The sequence below is a fragment of the Panthera uncia genome, chromosome B4 (assembly GCF_023721935.1).
Source record: "Panthera uncia isolate 11264 chromosome B4, Puncia_PCG_1.0, whole genome shotgun sequence".
Classification (NCBI taxonomy): Eukaryota; Metazoa; Chordata; class Mammalia; order Carnivora; family Felidae; genus Panthera; species Panthera uncia.
Window position 1 is genome coordinate 41,300,567 of NC_064809.1, and position 25,263 is coordinate 41,325,829.

The 25,263-nt window shown below is 38.3% G+C and overlaps 2 protein-coding genes across 2 annotated transcripts in view; both read right to left on the reverse strand.

The window, feature by feature from the left end:
• Window positions 1–2,281: 2,281 nt before the first annotated feature.
• On the reverse strand, window positions 2,282–23,211 carry CLEC4A (C-type lectin domain family 4 member A). Its single transcript, XM_049625043.1, has 6 exons — window positions 23,130–23,211; window positions 18,453–18,569; window positions 17,115–17,216; window positions 4,784–4,935; window positions 3,575–3,690; window positions 2,282–2,548 (listed from the first exon to the last, which is right to left on the reverse strand). The coding sequence occupies exons 1-6, from the start codon at window positions 23,209–23,211 to the stop codon at window positions 2,401–2,403; spliced, it is 717 nt and encodes a 238-aa protein (XP_049481000.1). The 3' UTR covers window positions 2,282–2,400.
• Window positions 23,178–25,263, reverse strand: part of NECAP1 (NECAP endocytosis associated 1) — a 43,677-nt gene continuing 41,591 nt past the window's right edge. The window contains exon 8 of the mRNA XM_049625042.1: window positions 23,178–23,265. Within this exon, the coding sequence (XP_049480999.1) occupies window positions 23,244–23,265 (22 nt within the window). The 3' untranslated portion in view covers window positions 23,178–23,243. The remainder of the gene's footprint in view (window positions 23,266–25,263) is intronic.

Genomic DNA, 25,263 nt, shown 5'->3' on the forward strand with positions numbered 1-25,263 from the left:
TCCATTTACTAAGTGGCAGGTTGACTAAAAGGGCTTTAGGTGTTGGTAGATTTATTTATTTATATGTTTGTTTTTAATAGCAACATAAAAATGAATATAGATACTAAAATTCTAAGTATATTTCATCCATAGGTTTAAATGTATCTTCTTAATAAACCAACATAAACACAACTTTCTTCAAATAGTTTTGTTTGTAGCTTGTATTTTTCTTTTTCTTTTACCTCAGATGGAACAATTACCTAAACTTCAATCAAGCATTTTCAAATCCATCTTCTAGAATAGTGGTCTGAAAACAATTTTTGTTTGCTCATACTTAATATTTGAAAAAAATTATATATACACACTTAATATACTGAACTTTAAGAACCACATACCTCTGATGTAATATAATATGCCCACAACACAAGAGTAAGAATTAAATTGTATAAAAAACAAACACTTTAATTTTGCATTTTATTCACTTAATGATAAAATTAACCTACTCTCACTTTAAAACTGTCAATCTTTCGGGGCACCTGGGTGGCTCAGTCAGTTAAACGTCTGGCTTCAGCTCAGGTAATGATCTTCCAGTTGGTGGGTTTGAGCCCCGTGTCAGACTCTGTGCTGACAGCTCAAAGCCTGGAGCCTGTTCCAGATTCTGTGTTTCCCTCTCTCTGACCCTCCCCTGCTCACACTCTGTCTCTCTCTCTCTCAAAAATAAATAATCATTTAAAAAATTTTTTAAAAATTGCTTTCACAAATGGCTCGAGTTTGAGGGTGGGTTACTAGAAGCACAGAATGGCTGAGAGTCACAGCAAAAAAGGCAGTGCCCACCAGTTCTCGAGATATTCTCCCCCAAAAAACCCACAAGAAAAACCCAAAAACTGTCAATCTTTTCAGAGACACCAATGTGATTGAATATGTTTCATTATTTTGCAGAATCTGGTTCAAATCCGCAATGTAATTCACAGGTGTTTCAGGTATACATTGCTAAATAATAAACCACCCCAAAACTTTAGTGGCTTAAAGCAACTTTATTTTTCAAAATTCTGTCCACTGATTTGAAGTCAGCTGGATGCCTCTTCACTTTAATATCACTCTTTAAACACAAATCTTACATAAACTCTGTTACCCACAATCTTGATTTAGTGGTGCTTTATGGAAAATTAAAGAAAATAGGATCTGAACCACATTCATAAGATATAAGGTGGAGATCAGAGAAAGTTCCAGCAATGACTAATGTCACCACTCTCCTTGCACTCCAGTTCAAGCACACCCTCTATTCTGAAAATCAAAAGCATTTCGTAAAGTGGTTCTTTTTGCTCTTCATTCCAACCCCTTATTATTGAAATAATAGTGAGGAAAACTCTTTGTCAATAAAGCTTCCCTGGAATTCTTCCATGATTGTAAGTTGCTCTCCGAGGAGTAAACTGGTAAGTTCTACATACTATGGATAAGATCAGACCTGTATAAAAACAACTCCTTTTTAGATACAGTCAGGAAATGAGTGGCAAATGTAATTACTCAGTTGTATCAAGATAATCGGGGCATAATCTCAAGAAGTCATACTTGGATAGCCATGGCTAGAATCAGCTTTACTATGATCAATTATAATTAGCATATGAAAGCAATGAATAACAGGCTTCATTATAAATCTATTTTATGTTGTAGTTGAAATAAAATGATCTGTAAGAATTCAGTGCAAAGGGGAATACAAATAAACCAGGAGCCATTTTGAGTGGCAATCTACACACAGAAACTATAAAACTTAAGGGGAAAAAAAAAAAAACTATCAGACTACCTAATGATTATACATCTATGTCAACTCACTAATAATAACTTCTAAATCTCTAATGTTGTTTTGGATTTCCCTCTGAGTGCACCGTGATGTTAAATGACAGTCCAAGAATGAGCAGAGAATGCTAAGAATCCCAAATGGTCTACTGGGCCAAAGCCAGAAACTAAGTTCTATTGATGTGTATCATATTCCAACTGGCACATAACATGCTTCAGTTAAAGCTGATAAATGTCTGAGAGAAATGGAAAGTAATAGTTGGGATTATTCTGCTTTTGATCACTCTCGTGGAAAAAAAAAAAAAAATCCAGACAGAGAGAGGAACCCCATCACATAATCATACCAATATCATATACAATTACATCAATGCCTAACTCCTTAAAATTAGGAAAGGAGGCTCATGCTTCCTCCATGTGTCTGCAGAAATATGATCTCTGCACATGGAGAAGGAAGAAATGAATGAATGCGTATACTGATTCTCTCATAAATGGAAAAGGTGACAGCCAATGGAAAACTTCTATGGAGCTTCCTTCCACAAGATTTACACATGAATAAAAAGAGCAAATTAGCTATCTCTATAAATGGCGGGTTCCAATTCAACCACATGTTCATGCAGAATGTCCCATTCATAAGTAGATCTTCGTCATCTTGCAAAGTGACTTGTGATCTTCATTACAAAGAACATCATTCCAGCCCCATTCTCTCAGTAGATGACGAAAATGTAATATAACACAACGCTCATTAAGATTACTGGGTTCACTTGAGTGCCAAAATCTGAAAGGGAAAAAAATGGATGAGGTTGTTTCTCCACACAGGGCTTTGAAAAGGGTTAGGGACAGTGAGGAAGGGGGCTGAGGTTGAACTGTGTGGATGTCAAGGGTGGATATGCCCAAATCATTCCTTCTCCATTTCTCATGCAGGTTCTCCTCCGCCTGAAACTCTGGCATTTCCCTCAGAAACGGTGTGTGCATCACCCGATATTGTGTCATTTCATTGCATTAAACGTTCTCCTAGCAGATAGCCCTTCTATTTGTCCATCATTATGTCCTGTTCCCAGGGGACTACCAGTCCATAAGCTCCCTTAAATGATGAAGGGAAAAAAAAAAAAAAAAGATTTCATCCCAGTCCCAAATATCACTGTAGTGTGTTTCCTTTTTTTAAATATATATTGCTTTTGGTGTCTGAAGAACTAGTTAAGATCCCTAAATCTGCTAACATCCCTGTTATCTTGGACATATAATTTCATTTTCCTGATTTCCATATCTAAAAAATAGAGGCTAGAGTCATATTCCTTTATGATATGAGGATCAAAGGTAGTATTACCCTAAAATGCACTAAAGGATTTAAGAGTTTTAAAAGACCTACATGAATATGAGATATTATAAGTATCACAATTTAGCTTATTTGCTTTATGAGAAATATTAAGTCAATTACTGGCCATGACCTTAACTGACATAAATTTTTGTTATATTTAGAGATATAATGTAGTAGTTAAAAGTACAGACTTTGATGTCAAATAGAGCTGGATTTGAGGATCACTGTCGCCACTGTTGGATAACCTTTGTTGAGCTGTCTAAACTCTCTAAACTCAATTTTCTCAAATCTACAGTGGGAAAAATAATAACGTGTGCCTCACAGAGTTCTTGTGATGATTATATATGAGATAATAAATAAAATTATTTAAACCTAGTGCCCAAGAGTTAAGAGTGAGCTATTTTATTTTCATAGCTAATAGTTGGAACATTCTAAAATCCGTGCATGATCCAGGGCCCGGATTCCTGTATCGAATTCTGTACTCACGTGACACTTTCATTGTAGGGTGTCTGATCAACCCATTGCCAATCTCTTTTTCCCTTTGGGTCTGACAGCCCTATATAATAAGCAGAAGACATATCCACGTTCTGGATGATAAAATCCTAAGGGAAGAAAAGAAAGGAGTTATAGCCTTTAAAGTATTCAGGTAGAACTAAGTTCTTTACAGTAGCCTTAGAGAGAAGACAAGAAAAAGAAAGGATCCAGGAAGAGCCACATGGGGACCCTGCCCAGGAGCCGCAGTCTTCTCTGGCTGAGCAGTACAAGATCAAAGATAACACTTGTGACCATGATGTTTGTCTTGGTCTGCTCAGGCTGCTATAACAACATACCCCAGATTGGGTAGCTTATAAACCACAGAAATTTCCTTCTCACAATTCTGGACGTTGGAAACCGCAGATGAGGGTACTAGCAAGGTCAGGTAGAGGCCCTCCTCCTCATCCATAGACAGCTTTTTCTCACTGTGTATCCACACGACAGAAGGGGCAAGGGAACTATTTTATAAGAACATGAATTCCATTCATGAGGGTTCCACCCTCATTACCTAAACCCTCTCAAAGACCCTACCTCCAAATACCACCATCTCAGGGGGTTAAGATTTCACCATATGAAGTTTGGTGGGGATATAAACATTTAGAACATAGTGATGTTCAATATAAATGGAAGCCATTTCTATCCACGACCATAATGAATTCTCATCTCAGATTCACTTCCCTTCTCCACTTAAGTAGTGTTCTTCAAAATCATGCATTAGAAAATTTTTGCAGATTAAATCATTCTCCTTTCATAACTTCTTCAACTTCATTCATTTCTGATTGTTGACCGTGACTCTTCATGACCGAACTCTGTTTCTCTATTTGATATAATACCCCTTCTCCATGAAATAGTTACTACTTTCTAAAATATTTACAGGTTGAAATAATAAACTAGTATTTCAGGCTAAGACATTTTCATTCTTCCACTCCAAGCCCACATATTATATTTTAAATGCCCCAATTTATTTTGGGAGAGATTCGTTTTATGGAAACAGGAAGAAGGTGTAGCACGTAATGGCTTAGGTAGCCTTTCTTATCAATTATACTAAAAGCCTTCTGCCACACCACCAATATCCCAAAACAGTGAAAACCTCCTCCTGAGACAAGAGAGGTAAACAACAACCAGATGGGACTCCTGGTTCCACCATCTATTAGAAAGCACCTGCTCGTCCTTGGTTTTGATCACCAGCAGGTGAGCCTTCATTGCTGAGCAGTTCTTCTCACTCTCCGTCCAATTTCTTATTGTATTAGAAATAAAGTAGCAGTTGGAACTAAATGGCTTCCAATCCTTTGGGCAGCAGCTCCAATCTTTCCCTGTATTGACAGAAAGGCCATAGATGTCCAATATAAAAGAAAAATTTTAAGTGTGTGTATTATTAAAACGAAGGACCAAGGAAGACCCCATGGAAACTGGAACTTGCATCTTCATCCAGAGGTGAAAAGGAGCCACCCACCAGGTATCAAGGGGATCAAGTCTACCTGTACCAGGCAGTAACAAGGCAGGGCCCCCCTTCCCTTGCCAGAGTGGTGTCTGGAAAAGGCAGCTAAAACAGAGGTCTTAAATAAGATTCAGACTACTATACCAAATGTCCAGGTTTCAGTGGAAAATCACCCATCATACCATGAATTACAAGTTCTCAAAGTTAGTTTTTTTTTTTAATGTTTATTTATTTTTGAGACAGAGAGAGACAGAGCATGAACGGGGGAGGGGCAGAGAGAGTGGGAGTCACAGAATGTGAAACAGGCTCCAGGCTCTGAGCAGTCAGCACAGAGCCCGACGCGGGGCTCAAACTCACGGACCGCGAGATCATGACCTGAGCCGAAGTCGGACGCTCAACCGACTGAGCCACCCAGGCGCCCCTCAAAGTTAATTTTTAAAAAGAAAATAAATACATGCCAATATCAAGAGAACAGAAATACTAGAATTATCTGACAGAGATTTTAAAGAAACCATGACAAAGATGCCTCAACAGGAAAGTACAAACATGTTTGGACCAAATGAAAAACAAAACAAAACAAAACAAAACAATGCCTCAGAAAAGAAATAGAAAATCTCAGCCAACAGGGGCACCTGGGTGGCTCAGTTGGTTCAGGGTCTGATTCTGGATGTCAGCTCAGGTCATGATCTCATGGTCGTAGGACTGAGCCACGCATCGGGCTCGGCACTGAGCGTGGAGCCTGCTTAAGATTCTCTCTCTCTCTCTCTCTCTCTCTCTCTCTCTCTCTCTCCCTCTTCTGACCTGCCCCCAATGCTCTCTCTCTCTCTCCAAAAAGAAAGAAAGAAAATCTCAGCCAACAAATTAGAGATATAAAGGAGAACAAACAAATTTTTATAACTAACAAATATAATAACCAAAATAAAAAGTTCGGTGGCTGGGCTCAAAAGCAGAGGAGACAGAAAAATCAGGGAATTGAAAGGCAGAATTGAAATATAGAAATTACTCAAGCAAATAACAGAGCCAAAACAGACAAAAGTAAATAATAAATAGACTTCCCATTTCCAGGCTGGCATGCAAGAATCTTGGAAGTTACCATACCAACCTAAGAAGCAAAAAGCCGAACAAACCACAAATCAACAACTCCTCACAAGCAAAGCCGCTGCTCTTAAAATTATGCAGGCAGGCAAATACAGAGGATCACAACTTACTGAAGCAGAAACCCAGGAGCCAAAATTTCTGTGGGAACCAGCTGCAGGGTAGGGAAACCTGAGGTGTAAATGGGGAATTGCTAGAAGCATAGCAATTTGAAGCGCCCCAGTTTGAAGAGACAAAGCAAGCATCAGAGCCAGACTCGGATGTAGCAGGATATTGGAATTATCAGAACAGAAATTTAAAACAACAATGATTAATATGTTAAGGGCTCTCATGAACAAAGTAGACAGCATACAAGAAGAGATGAACTATGTAATCAGACAGATGGAAATTCTAAGAAACAAAAGGAAACATGATAGATGCTGTAACAGAAACAAAGAATGTCTAGGACGCCTGGGTGGCTCAGTCCGTTAAGCGTCCGACTCTTGATTTCTGCTCAGCTCATGACTTCCCAGATTATGAGACCAAGCCTCAGCTCTGCACTGGCAGCACAGAGCCTGCTTGGGATTCTCTCTCTCTCTCTCTCTCTCTCTCTCTCTCTCTCTCTGCCCCTCCCCCACTCCCCGCTTGCTCTATCAAAATAAATAAATACACTTAAAAAAAAAAAAAAGAAATGGGATGTCTTGGTGGCGCAGTCAGTTAAGCCTCTGACTTTGGCTCAGGTCATGATCTCGTGGTTCGTGAGTTTAAGCCCCACATCGGGCTCTGTGATGACAGCTCAGAGCCTGGAGCCTGCTTTGAATTCCATGTCTCCCTCTCTCTCTCTGCCCCTCCCCCACTCGTGCACACACACGCACGCGCTCTCTCTCTCTCAAAAATAAACATTTTAAAAAATTAAAAAAAAAAAAAAAGGAAGGCAGACTGTCTTTAGTGAGCTCATTATTAGACTGGACACAGCTGCAGAAAAAAGTCTGAGCATGAGGGTGTCTCAATAGAAGTCTCCAAAACTAAAAAAAGGAAAAGAACTGGGGGGGGGTGGGGAACAAACAGAATATCCAAGAAATGTGGGACAGCTACAAAAAGTGTTAATACGTGCATGATGGGAATAGCAGAACAATAAAAAGAGAAAAGAACAGAAGAAATATTGAAGCAATAACATTTGAGAATTTCTCCCAAATTAATGACAGATACCAAACTACAGATTCAAAAAAGCTCAGAGCACACCAAACAGGATAAATGCCAAAGAAAACTACATCTAAGATATATCATATTCAAACTACAGAATATCAAAGATAAAGAAAAATCCTTTAAAAAGCTAGAAGGGGTAAACACATCTACAGAGAAGCAAAATAGAAATTACATCAGACTTCTCCAAAACCACGGATACAAGAAGAGAATGTAGTGAAATATTTAAAGTGTTCAGAGACAAAAAACTATCACCCTAATTCTTATCCTGCAAAATTAACCATCAAAGGTGAAGATGAAATAGGGACTTTTTGGACAAATAAAAATTGAGGGAAATTGTTGCCAGTAGAACTTGCAATGTTAAAAGAAGTTCTTTAGGGGGAAGAAAAATATTATAGGTCAGAAACCTGGACCTATATAAAGTAAGAGCATCAAAAAAAGAATAAGTGAAGGTAAAATAAAAACATATTTCTTATATTCTTAATTGATCTATATTCTTTTTTTTTTTTTTGAGAGAGAGAGAGAGAGCATGTGTGCAAGCAGGGGAGAGGGGGCAGAGAGAGAGAATCTCAAGCAGGCTCCACGCTCAGCATGGAGACCAATGTAGAGGTCAATCCCACACCCCTGGATCATAACCTAAAGCACAATTAAGAGTCGGACACTCAAATGACTGAGCCACCCGGGCACCCCTGATCTATATTCATAATTGATCTTTCATTTGTTCAAAATAATAATGTCAACAATGTATTAGATTATGTATACAAAGATGTAAGTGAAATAAGTGAGAGTATTAATACAAGAGACAGGAGGGAGGAATTAGGATCATTTTGCTATTTTAAGATACTCTCACTATGTATGGAGCTGTATAGTTATTTGAAAGTGGACTTGGATTAGTTGATAAGTATATTGCACACTTTAGAGCAACCAGTATAAAAGAAGTATAATTGATATGCTAAGAATGCAATGAAAATGGAATCATATCAAATTCTCAAAACCACAGAAGAGTGAAAGACAAAAAAGGAACAAAGAACAAGGGCAAGATATATAAAACAAAAGAAATATGATAAATATTGATACAACCATATTAATAATCACTTGGGATGTCAGTGGTCTAAATTCACGAATCAAAACACAAAGATTATCAGAGTGGATAAAAAAAAAAAAACCAGACTCAACTATATGTTGTCTACAAGAAACCCACATTAAAACTTTAGGAGGAGAATATAAAGACATGTGTATATTAAAAGTAAATGGGTAGTGGGGCACCTGAGTGGCTCATCCGGTTGAGTGTCTGACTTCGGCTCACATCATGATCTCACTATTCATGAGTTCGAGCCCCGCATCGGGCTCTGTGCTGTCACCTGGGAGCCTGGAGCCTGCTTCGGATTCTGTGTCTCCTTCTCTCTCTGCCCCTCCCCCACCTGTGCTCTGTCTCTCTCTGTCTCTCAAAAATAAATAAATATAAATTTAAAAAAAAATTGTTTTAAGTAAATGGGTAGTGAAAGGTATACTGAACAAAAGAAAGCAGGAGTAGCTATATCTTTTTTTTAATTTTTTAACGTTTATTTATTTTTGAGACAGAGAGAGACAGAGCATGAACAGGGGAGGGTCAGAGAGAGGGAGACACAGAATCTGAAACAGGCTCCAGGCTCTAAGCTGTCAGCACAGAGCCTGACGTGGGGCTCAAACTCACGGACCGCGAGATCATGACCTGAGGCGAAGTGGGCCGCTTAACCAACTGAGCCACCCAGGCGCCCCAGGAGTAGCTATATTAATTGCAGACAGTGCGGGGTGCACAGCAAGTAAAGTTACCAGATATAAAGATGGTCATTGCATAATGATAAAGGGGTCAATTCTTCAAGAAGTCATAACATTTTCTAATGTGTATGCACCTAACAACACAGCATCAAAAAGTGAAACAAAATAGAACTTCAATACATATCCATTACCACAGTTAGAGACTTAAGCACTCCTCTATCAGAAGTGGTCAGATCCAGATGCACAAAATCAGTAAGAATATAGTTGAACTCAACAACAATATCAATAAACCATATATGACTGACATCTACTGACTACTCTATCTGACAACAACAGAATACACATTCTTTCTGGGTTCACATAGAACATTCATCAAGACAGACCACATACTGGCCATAAATACACCTTAACAAACTGAAAAGAATAGAAATCATACAATGTCTGCTCTCAGACAACAAGGCTTATTAAACTAGAAATCAGTAACAGAAAAATGGAAAATAGTAAGATGGACGAGTAGGAGCATCCTGAGCTCACCTTGTCCATCGACACACCAAGGTAACAACTATCTCTATACAACCAACTCTGAAGACTGACAGAATAGATCTTCCACAACTAGTCATAGAGAGAGGGCCACATCAAAAAGGGTAGGAGGGGCAGAGACACGGTTGGGAACCAACCCCTGGCACAACTAGCCACAAATGGTAGGGACATCACAAGCATGGAGAAGTGAGAGGATAAGACACTGGTTTTAAATGACATTAGACGAGATGGATCTAGTAGATATATACAGAATATTCATCCAAAAACAGCAGAACACACATTCTTTCCAAGTGCACATGAAGCATTCTCCAGGATAGATCACAGGACAAAACTCAATATATTTCAGAAGACTAAAGCATCTTTTCCAACCACAACAGTATAAAACTAAAGATTACAAGAAATTACAAGAACAAAAAACTAGAAAAAGCACAAACATGTGAAAGCTAAACAACATGCTACTACATAATGAATGGGCCAACCAAGAAATCAAAGAGGAAATTTAAAAATTCAAGAAGACAAATGAAAATAAAAACACAACAGTCCAAAATCTTTGGGATGCAGCAAAAGCAGTTCTAAGAGGGAAGTTTATAGTGATATTGACCTACTTCAAAAAAACAAGAAAAATCTCAAATAACCTAACTTTTCACCTAAACGAACAAATAAAAGAAGAACAAATAAAGCCCAATGCTGGTAGAAGGAAGGAAATAGAAACTAAAGAAATAGAAAAGATCAGTGAAACCAAGAACTGGTTATTTGAAAAGATGAACACAACTGATAAACCTTCAGCCAGCCTTCGCAAAAAAAAGAGAGAGGATTCAAATAAATAAAATCAGAAATAAAGGATGAGAGGGGCACCTGGGTGTCTAAGTTGGTTAAGCATCCAACTTCGGCTCAGGTCATGATCTTGCGGTTCAAACCCGACATCGGGCTCTGTGCTGACAGCTTGGAACCTGGACTCTGCTTCAGATTCTGTGTCTCCCTCTCTCTGCCCTTCCCTGCTCACATTGTATGTGTGTGTCTCTCTCTCAAAAATAAATAAACATTGAAAAAATTTTTTTTCTTTAAAGAAATAAAGGATGAGAAATAATCAAAATCACAGAAATACAAAGAATTATAAGAGAATGTATAAAAAAATGTAGACCAACAAACTGGACAACCTAGAAATGGATGAATTCCTAGAAACATACCATCTTTCAAAACTGAACAAGGAAGAAATAGAAAATTTGAACAGACCAATTATTAATAACAAAATTGAACTGGCAACCAAAAAGTCTGAAGAAAAAAAAGTCCAGGATCAGATGGCTTTATAGGTAAATTCCCACAAACACTTAAAGAAAAGTTAATGTGTATTCTTTCAAACTATTCCAAAACTTAGAAGAGAAAGGAAAACTTCCAAATTCACACTACAAGGCCAGCATTACTCTGATATCAAAACCAGATAAAGATACTACCTTAAAAAAATAAAAAAAAACACTATTGGCCAATATCTTGGATGAACACAGATGCAAAACCTCAACAGAATATTAGAAAACTGATTTCAACATTAAATTAAAAGGTTCATTCACCACAATCAAGTGGGATTTATCCCAGGGAAGCAAGGGTGGTTCAATATTAGCAAGTCAATCAATGTGATACATGACATTAATAAGAAGGATGAAAAACCATATGATCATCTCAATAGATGCAGAAAAAGTATTTGACAAAATATAACATTTGTTCATAACAAAAACTCTTAACAAAAGGGGTTTACAGGGAACATATCTCAAAATAACAAAGATCAATTTTTAATTTTTTGAGGAACCTCAGAGAAAGACAGATACCGTATGTTTTCACTCATAGGTGGATCTTGAGAACTTAACAGAAGGCCATGGGGGAGGGGAAGGGGGGGTTAAATTACAGAGAGGAAGGGAGGCAAACCATAAGAGACTCTTGGATACTGAGAACAAACTGAGGGTTCATGGGGGGTGGAGGAGAGGGGAAAGTGGGTGATGGGCATGGAGGAGGGCACTTGTTGGGATGAGCACTGGGTGTTGTATGGAGACCAATTTGTCAATAAATTATATTTAGAAATAGCAATAATAATAATGAAGATCATATGACAAACCCACAGCTAACAACATAATCAATGATGAAAAACTGACAGTTTTTCTTATAAGATCAGGAACAAGACAAGGATGTTCACTCTCACCACTTTTATTCAATATAGTCTGGAAGTCTTAGCTGTAACAATCAGACAGGAAAAGAAATAAAAGGCATCCAGATTGGTAAGAAAAGAAGTAAAACTCTCACTATTTGCAGCTTATACGATACTATATATAGAAAGTCCTAAAGACTCCACCAAAAAAATCAGAACTGATAAATTCATTAAAGTTAAAGGATACAAATTAATATATTATATTATACATACTGTTGTATTTCTACCCACTAATAACAAAGTAACTGAAAGAAAAATAAGACAATAGTCCCATTTATAGTTGCACCAAAGACAATAAATTACCTAGGAATAAATTTAACCAGAGGGGTAAAAAACCTATACTCTGAAAACTATAAGATGTCGATGAAAGAAATGAAGATGACACACATGGAAAGATATACTATGTTCATGAATCAGAAGAATTAATATCATTAAAATGTCCATACTACCCAAAAGAATCTACAGATTCAATGCAATTCCTATCAAAATAACAACAGCATTTTTCACAAAACTATAACAAATAATCCTAAGATTTGTATGGAGCCACAAAGACTTGGAATAACCAAACCAATCCTGAGAAAGAACAAAGCTGGAGGTATCACAATTTCAGATTTCCAGATATACTACAAACCTTTTGTAATAAAAACAGTATGGTACTGGCACAAAAATAGACCCATCAGTCAAGGGAACAGTATAGAAAGCCCAGAAATAAACCCAAAGTTACATGGTCAATTAATCTATGACAAGGGAGGCAAGAATATAAAATGGAAAAAAGACAGTCTTTTCAATAAATGGTCAATAAATTTGACCGGTAGGGAATTCCGGTAGGGAATACCGGACAGCTACATGCAAAAGAATGAAACTAGACCACTTTCTCACCATACACAAAAATAAAGTCAAAATGGATAAAGACCTAAATCTGAGACTTAAAACCATAAAACTCCTAAAAGAAAACATAAGCAGTAATCTCTTGGACATCGGCTTTAGCAACATATTTATGATATACTTCCTCGGAGAATGAAAACAAAAGCAAAAATGAACTATTGGGACTATATTGAAATAAAAAGCTTTTCACAGAAAAGGAAACCATTAAAAAAAAAAAGGCAACCTAGTGAATGGGAGAAGATATTTGCAAATGATATATCCAATAAGGGATTGACATCCAAAATATATAAAGAACTTAAGCAACTCAACACCCAAGAAACCAAATAATCCTATTAAAAATGGGCAGAGGACCTGAATGTTTTTCCAAAGAAGACATACAGATGACCAAGAGACACATGAAAAGATGTTCAATACCATTAATTATCAGGGAAATGCAAATCAAAACCACAATCAAATATTACCTCACACCAGTCAGAATGGCTAGAATCAGAGACATGGAATCAAACAAGTGTTGGCTAGGAGGTGGAAACAAGGGAATCCTCATGCATAGTTGGTAGGAATGTAAGTTGGTATAGCCACTGTGGAAAACAGTATGGAGGCTCCTCAAAAAATTAAAAATAATCACATAATCCAATAATTCCACTACTATATACCCCCCCAAAAAACCAAAAACACAAAATCGAAAACATATATGTACCTCTATGTTTACTGCAGTATTTTTTACAGTAGCCAAGAAACAGAAGCAACCTTAGTGTCCATTGATAGATGAGTGGATAAAGGAGCTGCAATATTTATATACAATGTAATATTATTCCGTCATGAGAAAGAGGGAAATCCTACTGTTTGTTACAGATGGACCTAGAGAGTATTACACTATGTGAAACAAGGCAGACAGAAAAAGACAAATACCATAAAATTTCACTTTGTAGAACCTAAAAAACAAAACAAATGAACAACAAACCAACCAAAACCAAAAAATAAACGGACTCTTAAATGCAGAGAACAAACTGGTGGTAGCCAGATGGAGGTTACCGGAGGAACGGATGAAATAGGTAAAGGGGATTAAGAGGTACAAACTTCCAATTATAAAATAAATAAGTCCTGGAGATGAAAAGTACAGCATAGGGAATACAGCCAATAACATTGTAATAACATTGTACGGTGACAGATGGTGACTATACTTATCAAGGTGAGCATCAATATATAGAATTGTCGAATCAATATGTTATACACCTGAAACTAATATAACAGTGTATGTTAATTATACTTCAACAAAAATATTTAAATGATAAAATAATAAAATAAAATAAGCTAAGTAAAAACAACTACCAACTGTAATTCCAGTGAAAAGACTACCTACCAACTGTAATTCCAATGATAGGAAAAGACAAAGTAGGCAGTAAAATTTCAGTGGTTACCAAAAGTTTGGAAAGGAGAATGGAGCACAGGGGACTTTTTGGGCGGTGAAGTTATTCTGTATGATATTGTTTAATAATAGATACAGAACATTATGCATTTGTCAAAATCCACAGAACTTTACATATTTGTTGTATAAAGCTTTAAAAATCCATTTAGGAAGTCAGAGAATTCATGAAAGAATGAAGACTGTGACAAGATAATCTAACTGTATTACAAATGTCAGACACAACACACTGAAGGGGGTGGGAAGAGGATGATGACCTAAGTGACTTTGGAAATGGAGTCTACAAGAATAAAGACAAAAGACACCGCACGCCAGCACTGTATTCTAGTTGATAAAGTTGTTTCCCATGGTGGTATGAGTTTACAATTCCGATACTGCTATATGTGTTAATTGGAATTGAATAATTAAGGAAATGTACTGAGCAAGTTAATGGGACCAGATTTCTCTCTGTTGGAGTAGTCACTAAAGATATCAAGGGAAGTAGGCTAGAATGATGCAATGTGTTAATGGAGGAACATTTCAGACATCAGTAAAAACTGATGTATACCTTATTATAGATATACATAGTTGCCTATAGAAATATTTGTCAATATATGTACACGCACAGGTTAGTACACACATAGAGATTTCCTTGTTCTGTGAACTGGGAGGGCTAAAAGAACACCTCAGCAGCAGTGAGCATACCTAGTATTCAAATCTTGGTTTCTAATGCCATTCTTCAATAACAGGAGCCAGGACTCCACAGAGAAATAGCTGATTCTAAGACTAAGGCAAGAAATATACAATATAAGCCCAGAGAATATTACAATCCCAAAAAGTAAGGAAGTGCTCAAAAACCAAGTAAAGCAACAAAGTGATGGGGGCATGTCAAAGGGCCATGGGAGCCAACTGAAAGACTCCCAGGGGCACAAGCAGAACAATTTGAGCAACAAAATAAATACAGTATTGGATTATAACCCAAAGTGTAAGATAAATATCCATGAGTATATAGAGATATAAATACATGAATGAATAAATTAATAAATAGGATAGAACAAATATCAAATGCACAAGAATTTCTAGTAAACTACATAGAAACTTGTTTTGCACTGAACTGTGTTCCCCCAACAGTCATGTGCTGAAGTTATAACCCTCAATGTGACTACAGTGGTAGACTTTAAGGAGGTAATAAAGGTTAAATGAATCATAAAAGCAGGGCCTTAAAATAGGACTTGTGTCCTTCTAAGAGGAAGAGACACTAGAAAACTCTCTCTCCCTCCCCATTCACACAGAGAATTGGTTATGTAAGGACACAGCAAGAAGGTAGCTGTCTACAAGCCAGGAAGAAAGGCCTCGCCAGAAACCGACTCTTATGGCACCTGGGACTTCCGGCCTCCATAACTATGAGAAAATAAATTTCTGTTGTCTACGCCTCCCAGTCTGTGATATTTCGTTATGACACTCAAGCAGGCTAATACAGATTTTGGCTCCAAAGTGGGGTGCTATTGTAACAAACACCTAAAAACATGAAATGGCTTTAGAACTGGGTGATGGGTAGAGGCTGGAAGAATTTTGAGGTGCATGCTAGAAGAAGCCTAGATTGCCTTGAAAGGGCTGCTGGTAGGGGCCCCTGGGTGGCTCAATGAGTTAAGCCTCTGACTTCGGCTCAGGTCACGATCTCAGGTTTGGCTCAGGTTCATGAGTTCAAGCCCCACATCGGGCTCTGTGCTAACAGCTTGGAGCCTGGAGCCTGCTTCAGATTCTGTGTCTCCCTCTCTCTCTGCCCCTTCTCCACTCACAAGCTCGCTCTCTCTCTCTCTCAAAAATAAACATAAAAAAAATTTTTTTTAAAGAAAAGAAAGGGCTGCTGGTAGAAATATAGATATTAAAGATAATTCTGGTGAGGAATCAGTAAAAGAGAGCTGTAGAGAAACATCCTATCGTCTTAAAGAATATACATACACCATAATGAACAGAATGTTGGTAGAAATTTGAACATTAAAGATGCTTCTGGTAAGGTCTCAGAAATGAGAAACACATTATTGGAAACAGGAAGAAAGGCAATTCTTATTATAAAATAGCAAGGAACTTGCTGAATTGTATTCTAATGTTTTGTGAAAGGTAGAACTTGTAAGTGACAGCCTTGGATATTTAGTAGAGGAGATTTCTAAGCCAAGTATTAAAGCTGTGGCCTGCAATGGAGTACTATGTGGCAATGAGAAAGAATGAAATATGGCCCTTTGTAGCAACATGGCTGGAACTGGAGAGTGTGATGCTAAGTGAAATAAGCCATATAGAGAAAGACAGATACCATATGTGTTCACTCTTAAGTGGATCCTGAGAAACTTAACAGAAACCCATGGGGGAGGGGAAGGAAAAAAAAAAGAGGTTAGAGTGGGAGAGAGCCAAAGCATAAGAGACTGTTAAAAACTGAGAACAAACAGGGTTGATGGGGGGTGGGAGGGAGGGGAGGGTGGGTGATGGGTATTGAGGAGGGCACCTTTTGGGATGAGCACTGGGTGTTGTATGGAAACCAATTTGACAATAAACTTCATATATTGAAAAAAAAAAAAAAAAAGCTGTGGCCTGATTTCTCCTTACTGCTTATCGTAAAATGCAAAAGGAAAGAGATAAATTGAAGGAAGTGTGAAGCAAAAAGGAACCAGAATCTGAAGACCCACAAAATTCTTAGCCAGACTGTAAAAAGTGAGAAAGGGTGTTCTGGAAAGAACTCCAAGGATGTGGCTGGACAAACATTCCGTAAAGAGATTACCCATGGATTTAAACAGCCATCTCCACAATGAAGACTATTTCTTTGTACACATAAAGATACGCATATAAGAATTTTAGGTCTTATTTCTTTGTACACCTGAAGCTTGAAATGATCATGAGACTCAACTTCTTACTATGATCTGCCTGTGAATCTTACTGGAAATATTAACTTGGTATCCTTACATAGTGTAGTCAGCCACTGAATTATAGGCACATTCATTTTTACCTTCCATGGTCACATTCTCTTTCAGGCATTCCAATTCCGTGTGAGGGAGCTCTTTTGCAGTCTTTTTTTCTTTAAGAAGCTGAGAATATTTTTGGAAGAAAACTGAAAAAAAAAAGGCCATTCATTTTCTGGTGTTGTGACTTTGCTCTCTATTGTTACTTTCTCACATTCTGTTTTATAGGAACAAAATCTACAAACGTCCAGTTGCTTGAATGGAAGGCTCCTGACAATGGAAAAGATTTCTCATCACCCCACATTCAATGTAATCCTAATCCCACTGATTTTGAAACCATAGATTTCTCCAGGAATAGCCAAAAGATCAGTAGTTGAAGGGAGGCATGATGGCTCCATTATAATGAGTGCAAAGGGATTTATCCATATTTTCCTTCAATACTAAATGCAGAAGGTGAGCCCTGAAGGTGGGAGAATGGAGTGAAAGCAAACAGTTCTGTCTGAGGATGTACACAGTATAGGTCTGTTGTGGCGGAGGAGGGTGGGGGCCGTTGCAGACTGAGCTAATTCTGAGTTCTGGGTTACCTGTAAAGTGAGATTTTTTTTTTTTAAGCCAACATTGATCAGGAGATATAGGCATTATTTTCCTCCTCCTTCTTCCTTTACTCTATCCACTCTCAACTGGCTTTTTTTTTTCAGCACACCAATATACTCAAATATGTCACAACTTAAAAATAACTTACCTCTTCCTCCAGAAAGTGAATTTTCTCTTTTTTTCCTCCTTACCTCCCATTTGCTCCCTGCCCCACTACATGCTGGCTTCACTACTTCTTATGCCTTTTAAAATTTTGATATGCTCTTAAAGCCAGAGATACGAAGAAATCCACCTAGTTGCCAAATTGGCTTTAGATCTTACATAGTCTTGGGCAGGAAAGACATGATTAAGGTGAAATTTCAATGGAAACTCTTCCTGGAATATCTCTTCCCATCGCCTTTTGTCCACCTGCTCATCTCAAAATCTATGTCTGTGCAGTCAAAAAAACCTGGCCTTATAAACACTAATAGGCAAACACAGATTTGTCCTCACTTACACAACTGTCTAACGTAGAAATGGTACCTAATATAGGTCCCTCTACAAGACACACACACACACACACATATATTCAATTTCTTTATAAGGTGGATACCATTATTTTTATAAGGAAGTAACTAAACTCAAATAAGTAACAAAATTTCTAACAGATTCCCATTAATTGTGTCTCTCCCTCCCAAAGAAGACTTCTTTTCCAGATTTCTGGATAGACCCGTTATTAAATGTCAGTATCTAATGGATGCCATCTCTTCATGGAAGGCAGACATTCCATATAGCTTCAGTTGGATACTTACTGATAAAAGCGATAAAAAATGAGATTGCCAATAGCAGCAGAAGCACCAGCAATGAGGCAAAAAGTAGCTTGGGAAAACTGGGATTACTTTTGTTCAGGCTGGTCTTCTCTTTGGGAGCTGAACGAGAAATCAAAGGAGTTTCATCAGTAACAAATTCTGATTTTTACTTTCCTTCTCCTCCCCTTCCTCTTCTCCCTTTTCTAGGATGATATACTATTACCAAGAATATGACATCTGAAATAATAGGAAAATAGGAAAAAAAAATGTTCACTATAGAAACGTTGGAAACTACATAAAAACACAACCTCTTACCACTGGGGGAACTGTTGCTAATGTTTTGATATATGTCCTTCCAGTAATTTTCAAAGTGTATATACATAAGTACACATTTTCCCACATGATTGACATACCACAGACACTAGCTTCAGACCTACTATATTGTTATACACTAGACCATGAACATTCTTCATACAACCATATTTTTTCTTTAACGCTGTCTATTGTGGTTGTATAGAATTTCATTATGTATTTAAATAATCTTCCAGATTGTTTCCAATTTCAACTACTATAAATAATGCCATAGCAGATAAATCGTTATTATGGTCATCTCTCATCACATTCTTAAAATAAGGTCAGACCTTTCTAGTTACTATTTCATGGTTAAGAATTATTTTCTCAGGGTGCCTGGCTGGCTCAGTGGGTTAAGCTTCTGACTTTGGCTCTGGTCACGATCTCATGGTTTGTGTGTTCGAGCCCCGTGTAGGGCTCTGCACTGAGAGCTCAAAGCTTGGAGCCTTCTTCAGATTCTGTGTCTCTCCCGGTCTCTGCCCCCCCCCCCACACTGTTTCTATCAAAAATGGATAAACATTAAAAAATAAATAAAAAGAATTCTTTTCTCAATGGCTAGTATCAAAAAGGAAAAAAGTTTAAGGAGGGTACTTGTGATGAACACGGAGTGTTATATGTAAGCGATGAATCACTAAATTCTACACCTGAAGCCAATATTACACTATATATTAACTAACTAGAATTTAAATAAAAACTTAAAAAAAAAAAGACAAGAAATAACAAGTGTTGGTGACCATGTGGGGAAAAGGCAACCCTTGTGCACTGTTGGTTGAGATGTAAATTGGTGCAGCCACTATGGAAAACAGTATGGAGGTTCCTCAAAAATTTAAAAATAGAGGGGCACCCAGGTGGCCCAGTCGGGTAAGCATCGACTTCTGATTTCAGATCAGGTCATGATCTCACAGTTTGTGAGTTCAAGCCCTGCATCTGGCTTTGTGCTGACAGTGCAGAGCTTACTTAGGGTTCTCTCCTTCTCTCTCTGCCCCTCCCCCCCTCACTCTCTCTAAAAAATAAATAAACTTTTAAAAAATTAAAAATGGAAATATCATATGATCTATTAACTCCAGTACGGGGTATCTCCCCAAAGAAAACAAAGACATTTAATGAACTAAATCAAAAAGGTATATGCACCCCTATGTTTATTGCAGCATAATTTACAGTAGCTAGGAAAAGCAACCTAAGCGTCCATCCATCCATGAATGGATATACCAAGTGTGATATTTATATACAATGGATTATTATTCAACCATAAAAAAAAAAAGAAGGAACTCTTGTCATTTGTGACAACTTGGATGGGACTTGAGGGCATTATGCTAAGTGAAATAAGTCAGACAGAAAACAAATACCATATGATCTCACTTATCTGTGGAATTCAAAAAACAAAACGAAACTCACAGATACAGAGAACAGATTGGCGGTTGCCAGAGGTGGGGTAAGGAGTGGTGGGGAATGGGTGAAGGGGATTAAGAGGTGCAAACTTCCAGTTATAAAATAAAGAAGTCATGGAAAATAAAGTAAGATAACAACAGAGAGGGAGTCAAACCATAAGAAACTCTTAACTATAGAGAACTGAGGGTTGCTGCAGGGGTTGTTGTTGGGGGGGGGGTGGCTAAATGGTGATGGGCATTAAGGAGGGCACTTGTTGGGATGAGTATTGGGTATTATATATAAGCAATGAAGCACTAAATTCTACTCCTGCCACCAATACTACACTATATGTTAATTAACTTGAATTTAAATAAAAACTCGAAAGAAAAAAAAAAAGAAGTCATGGAGATGAAATGTACAGCATATCGACTATAGTTAATATTATAGATTATTATAGTATTATCAACTATTAAATATTATTACATATTTGAAAGTTGCTAAGAGATTAAATCTCAAAAGGCCTCATCACAAGAAAAAAATTGGAGTGACTATGGTGATAAATGTTAACTAGACTCATTGTGGTAATCATTTCACCAATATATACAAAAATCAAATCACTACATTGTATACCTGAAACTAACACGGTAGTCCCCCTCCCCGCCCCCATCCCCACAGTTTTGCTTTCCACAATTTGTTACCTATGGCCAACTGTGGTCTGAAGGCAGATGATCCTCCTTCTGATGTATCCTCAGAAGGTAAATAGTAGCCTAAGGCTAGGTCACAATGCCTAGGTCATTCACCTAACTTCATCTCATCACATAAGAATTTTATCATCTCACATCATCACAAGCAAGGTGAATACAGTTCAATATTTTGAGATAGAGAGACCATATTCACATAACTTTTATTATGGTATATTAATACAATTGGTCTGTTTTATTATTAGTTATTGTTGTTAATCTCTTACTGTACCTAATTTATAAATTAAACTTTTATCATAGATACATATGTACAGGAAAAAAAAACACAATATATAGGGTTTGGTACTATCCACTATTCAGGCATTCACTGGGGATCTTGGACCATATCCCCCCAGATAAGAGGGGACTATTGCAGAATGTTTTATGTCAATCGTACCTCCACAAAAAAATAAAGAATCGTTTTCCCAAAGTTATGAGGTATTGACAAGCAGGGGGACGAAATCCTCAATAATGTATAACATAATCTCGGCTTTAGAAAAAATACAGTTAGATATAGTATTTATATCTGGAAAGATCTACACTGAAATGTAAATTATAGTGATCTCTAGATGGTAAAATAAATATAAATTCGTGTATGCCTCCAGTTTTTAATTTTTTCTTTAATGAGCCTTTCAACATATAATAAGGAAGTTTTGTAAAAAATTTTAAGGGGAATGACCCAGCAATAGCACTGCTAGGAATTTACCCAAGGGATACAGGAGTGCTGATGCATAGGGCCACTTGTACCCCAGTGTTTATAGCAGCACTCTCAACAATAGCCAAATTATGGAAAGAGCCTAAATGTCCATCAACTGACGAATGGATAAAGAAGCTGTGGTTTATATATACAATGGAGTACTACATGGCAATGAGAAAGAACGAAATATGGCCCTTTGTAGCAACGTGGATGGAACTGGAGAGTGTTATGCTAAGTGAAATAAGTCATAGAGAGAAAGACAGATACCATATGTTTTCAGTCTTGTGTGGATCCTGAGAAACTTAACAGAAGACCATGGGGGAGGGGAAGGAAAAAAAAATAAGTTAGAGATGAAGGCAGCCAAACCATAAGAGACTCTTAAAAACTGAGAATAAACTTGAGGGTTGATGGGGGTGGGAGGGAGGGGAGGGTGTGTGATGGGCATTGAGGAGGGCACCTGTTGGGATGAGCACTGGGTGTTGTATGGAAACCAATTTGACAATAAATTTCATATTAAAAAAATAAAAAAATAAAAAATAATAAGAAAAAAAGAAAAAGAAATAAAATAAAATAAAATATGCAAGAAAAAAAAAAGCTTTTTAAGGGGAAAAAACAGTTTCCCTGAGCGTTCTCCCTATCTCCACAGAAGTGTTTTGGAAAGCATGCGCAATCATGACCTCCCACTCACAGCTTCTTATAATACACATGCTTTTTTTCTCTTTTGCTCTATATCTGATATATCATAAATGATAACCATATTACCTTTTATCTACTCCCAAATTCAGTTAAATCCATCCTGGGGAGGCAGGATGCAATGGATTTCCTGAATTCAAGGAAGACTCCCTTTGCAACTTTCTAGTCCTTCATCTGCAACGGTCTTGGGTTACACTTTGGTCCCACGGTAACAAAGACGCCCACAAAGCTCTCCACCCAAGCTCTTCCCCTCTAACCGAGCCTGAGTCCACTGACTCATCAACATCCCCTGTATCTGGGTTGACGGTTTCAAGACCTGTACCCAATCTCTCTCTTTTTTTTTTTTTTTTTTTTGGATACAGTGAGAGAGTGCATGCAAGTGGGGCAAAGGGAGAGAGAAAGAAAATCTTCAGCAGGCTCCATGCTCAGCTCAGAGTCCAACATGGGGCTCGATCCCATGACTCTGGGATCATAACCTGAGCTGAAATGAAGAATCAGACGTTCAAGTGACTTGAGCCACCCAGGCACTCCTGTACCCAATCTCTTGATTGCAGTCTCACTCAGCCTCAGAAGGCACAGGAGAATAACCTCAGCATAATTAGCATTCTCCTTAGCTCAGGACCTTAGTGGACTTGTCACACCTCAGTTTGGTTAGCGTATAACTACACAATCCCTTAATGCTTATCTTCAGATAACTCAATCTTCTGAGAATCCTAGGTGCCCCACCTGTGGCCAGAGAACCAGCAACTAACACTATCATGCTTCATTTACAATACTCTCTCTTCATCCTTCTTCTCATCACTAACTCTGACCACCAGAAAATGTGCTTACCTGTAGGAGGCCTTTCTTTGGTGCCTGAGGACTTGGATTCATTTTTGAAACTCAATTCAGCATAAGTGGTCTCTGAAGTCATATCGAGAAGAAATCTTCTCTTCAAAAAATCCTTTACATCTCTTCCTTAAAACATCTTAAAATAAAACCCAAACATGGTGGCAATTTGTCATACTTCCTATCAAGAACAGGGGCCTCATATAGGCAAATAACTCTGAGAGGAATCTCGTGAAAATTAGCAACCTCAGAGGCCAAATCTCCAGGATCAGCACAATGAGAATCATAGCATTTGAACATACGTCAGCAAATGTAATAAGGAACTTCTCATAAATTTATAAATGTAATAAGGAAATGTAAAGTAGGAACTCAAAGGGTAGATTTAAAAATATATATAGGAAGGAAAGACATAGAGAAACTAAGCAGTTAGAGAACGCTTTTCTGAGACCTGTATTATCTGAGCTCACCAGCCAAGAATGAACTTCATGTATTTGTGTACATCTGTATGCAAACATAATTATTTATAGACCAGTCTGGCCATAGATTCATTCATGTTGTATTCTCATCACGTGTGGCTGATCCGGCAACTTTTGGTGACCACATTCTAAGAGGATCATTGACAAAAAACTCATGTGTCAGCCTCCCCACTTTCAAGAGTGTATGTAGGAGGGAAGTCAAAGCTTACGTCATACGTGTTCTGAAGCTGCTCCCCAGTGCTCTCTGCTTTTCCCTGTTCTTAACTGACTCTTTCATGGATCTCCATTCATTTTGATATAGTCGCTTCCAGAAGCTCCTGAAACCAGCTCTCTTTGCTGGATGTTAGTGGAATAGGCCAGCCTGCACACCACCCTTCTCCATCCCTTTAATCCCTTACACCACCACAACAAAAAGACTCTACAGGCCAATGTGACTGTTTTTTAACAAGTTAAGATAATTTAATAGAGTCACAAATTAGGAGATAAAGTCAGTGACAAAGGTGACTTTTTCCAAAGGACAAGAGGAAAGCATTCCAAAAATTGAATCCTTCAGGTAGAATCTTCCGAGATGTGCTCTTGAAAAAAAAGCTCACTCCCTAGATTCAGCTCTCCCCAAAGGATCCTCCTTCTTTTAATCTCCTGCACCAAACTCCTCCATCTCCTGCATAACACACACACACACACACACACACACACACACACACACTTACCTCTATCTTTCCATATCAAGGTACATTGAAAACCGTGCATTCACACTAATAACCTCTAATTCCAATCCAACGCTAAGGAGTTCATTCTAGTTTTCTCCCTTCCACATTTCTCCCTTCTGTTACAGTAAGAAACCGGCTTCCATTGTCTTTTACTTACTTACTTACTTATTTTGTTATTTGAGTAATAAACACGTTTAGTCAATTTTCTATCTTTGCCATTCCCTCCTCTAAGATGCTCTTCTCTTCCTGACGGGGCTCTGACTTGCCAATCCAGGCCAACATTACTACTGGGGCCTTTAACCTGCTTGGGTGTTCTTGCACAGAGCCAGCCAACCCCCATGGACCTCATCCTCAACTTGCTCAGGTCTGACCCCACGCTGGGCCATCCTCCATAGGAAATCCCTCCTCACTCTGCCTAGACTCTGACTTCTGATGCCGGCTCCCTAACACCCACCTGGAACCCATCCTTACCCTACTCAGGTTCTAAAACCCGACACGAGATCACCCTGATGTGTGGAAGCTCTCCTCGCCCTCCCTGGGCTCTGAGTCCCCACGCAGGGCTACGCTACCATGTGGACGGCTTCCTCATCCCGTTCGGCTTCTGAAACCCACACCGGGTCTGCCACTTTCCTGACCCGTGCCGGGTCCCCCACCTCCCAGCAAGGACCATCCTGCTTGAGCTTCCTGCACCTGGCCTCCCCACCACATAGATGTCTTCTTCACCTTTCAGGCCCTGGCACTCCAGACCAGGCTGCTTCTGACACCCTACACCAGGCCATTGCCACGTGTGGACATTCTCCTCGGGATGCATAGGGTCTGACGCCCGAAACACTTTCCAATCCCTGCAGGGATGTTCTCCTCACTCTTTCGGGCTCCAGCACCACCATCAAGCCAACCCCCCTGCAAAGTCACCCTTCTCACCCTGCCTGAGCTCTGACAACCTGCACCAGA

Coding starts and splice junctions, on each gene's coding strand:
- CLEC4A (XM_049625043.1), bottom strand. CDS start 23,211: ATGACTTCAGAGACCACTTATGCTGAATTGAGTTTCAAAAATGAATCC. Junction 18,570..23,129: donor CAAAGAAAGGCCTCCTACAG/GTAAGCACATTT, acceptor TTTCTCGTTCAG/CTCCCAAAGAGAAGACCAGC. Junction 17,217..18,452: donor ATTTTTTATCGCTTTTATCA/GTAAGTATCCAA, acceptor TTTTTTTTTCAG/TTTTCTTCCAAAAATATTCT.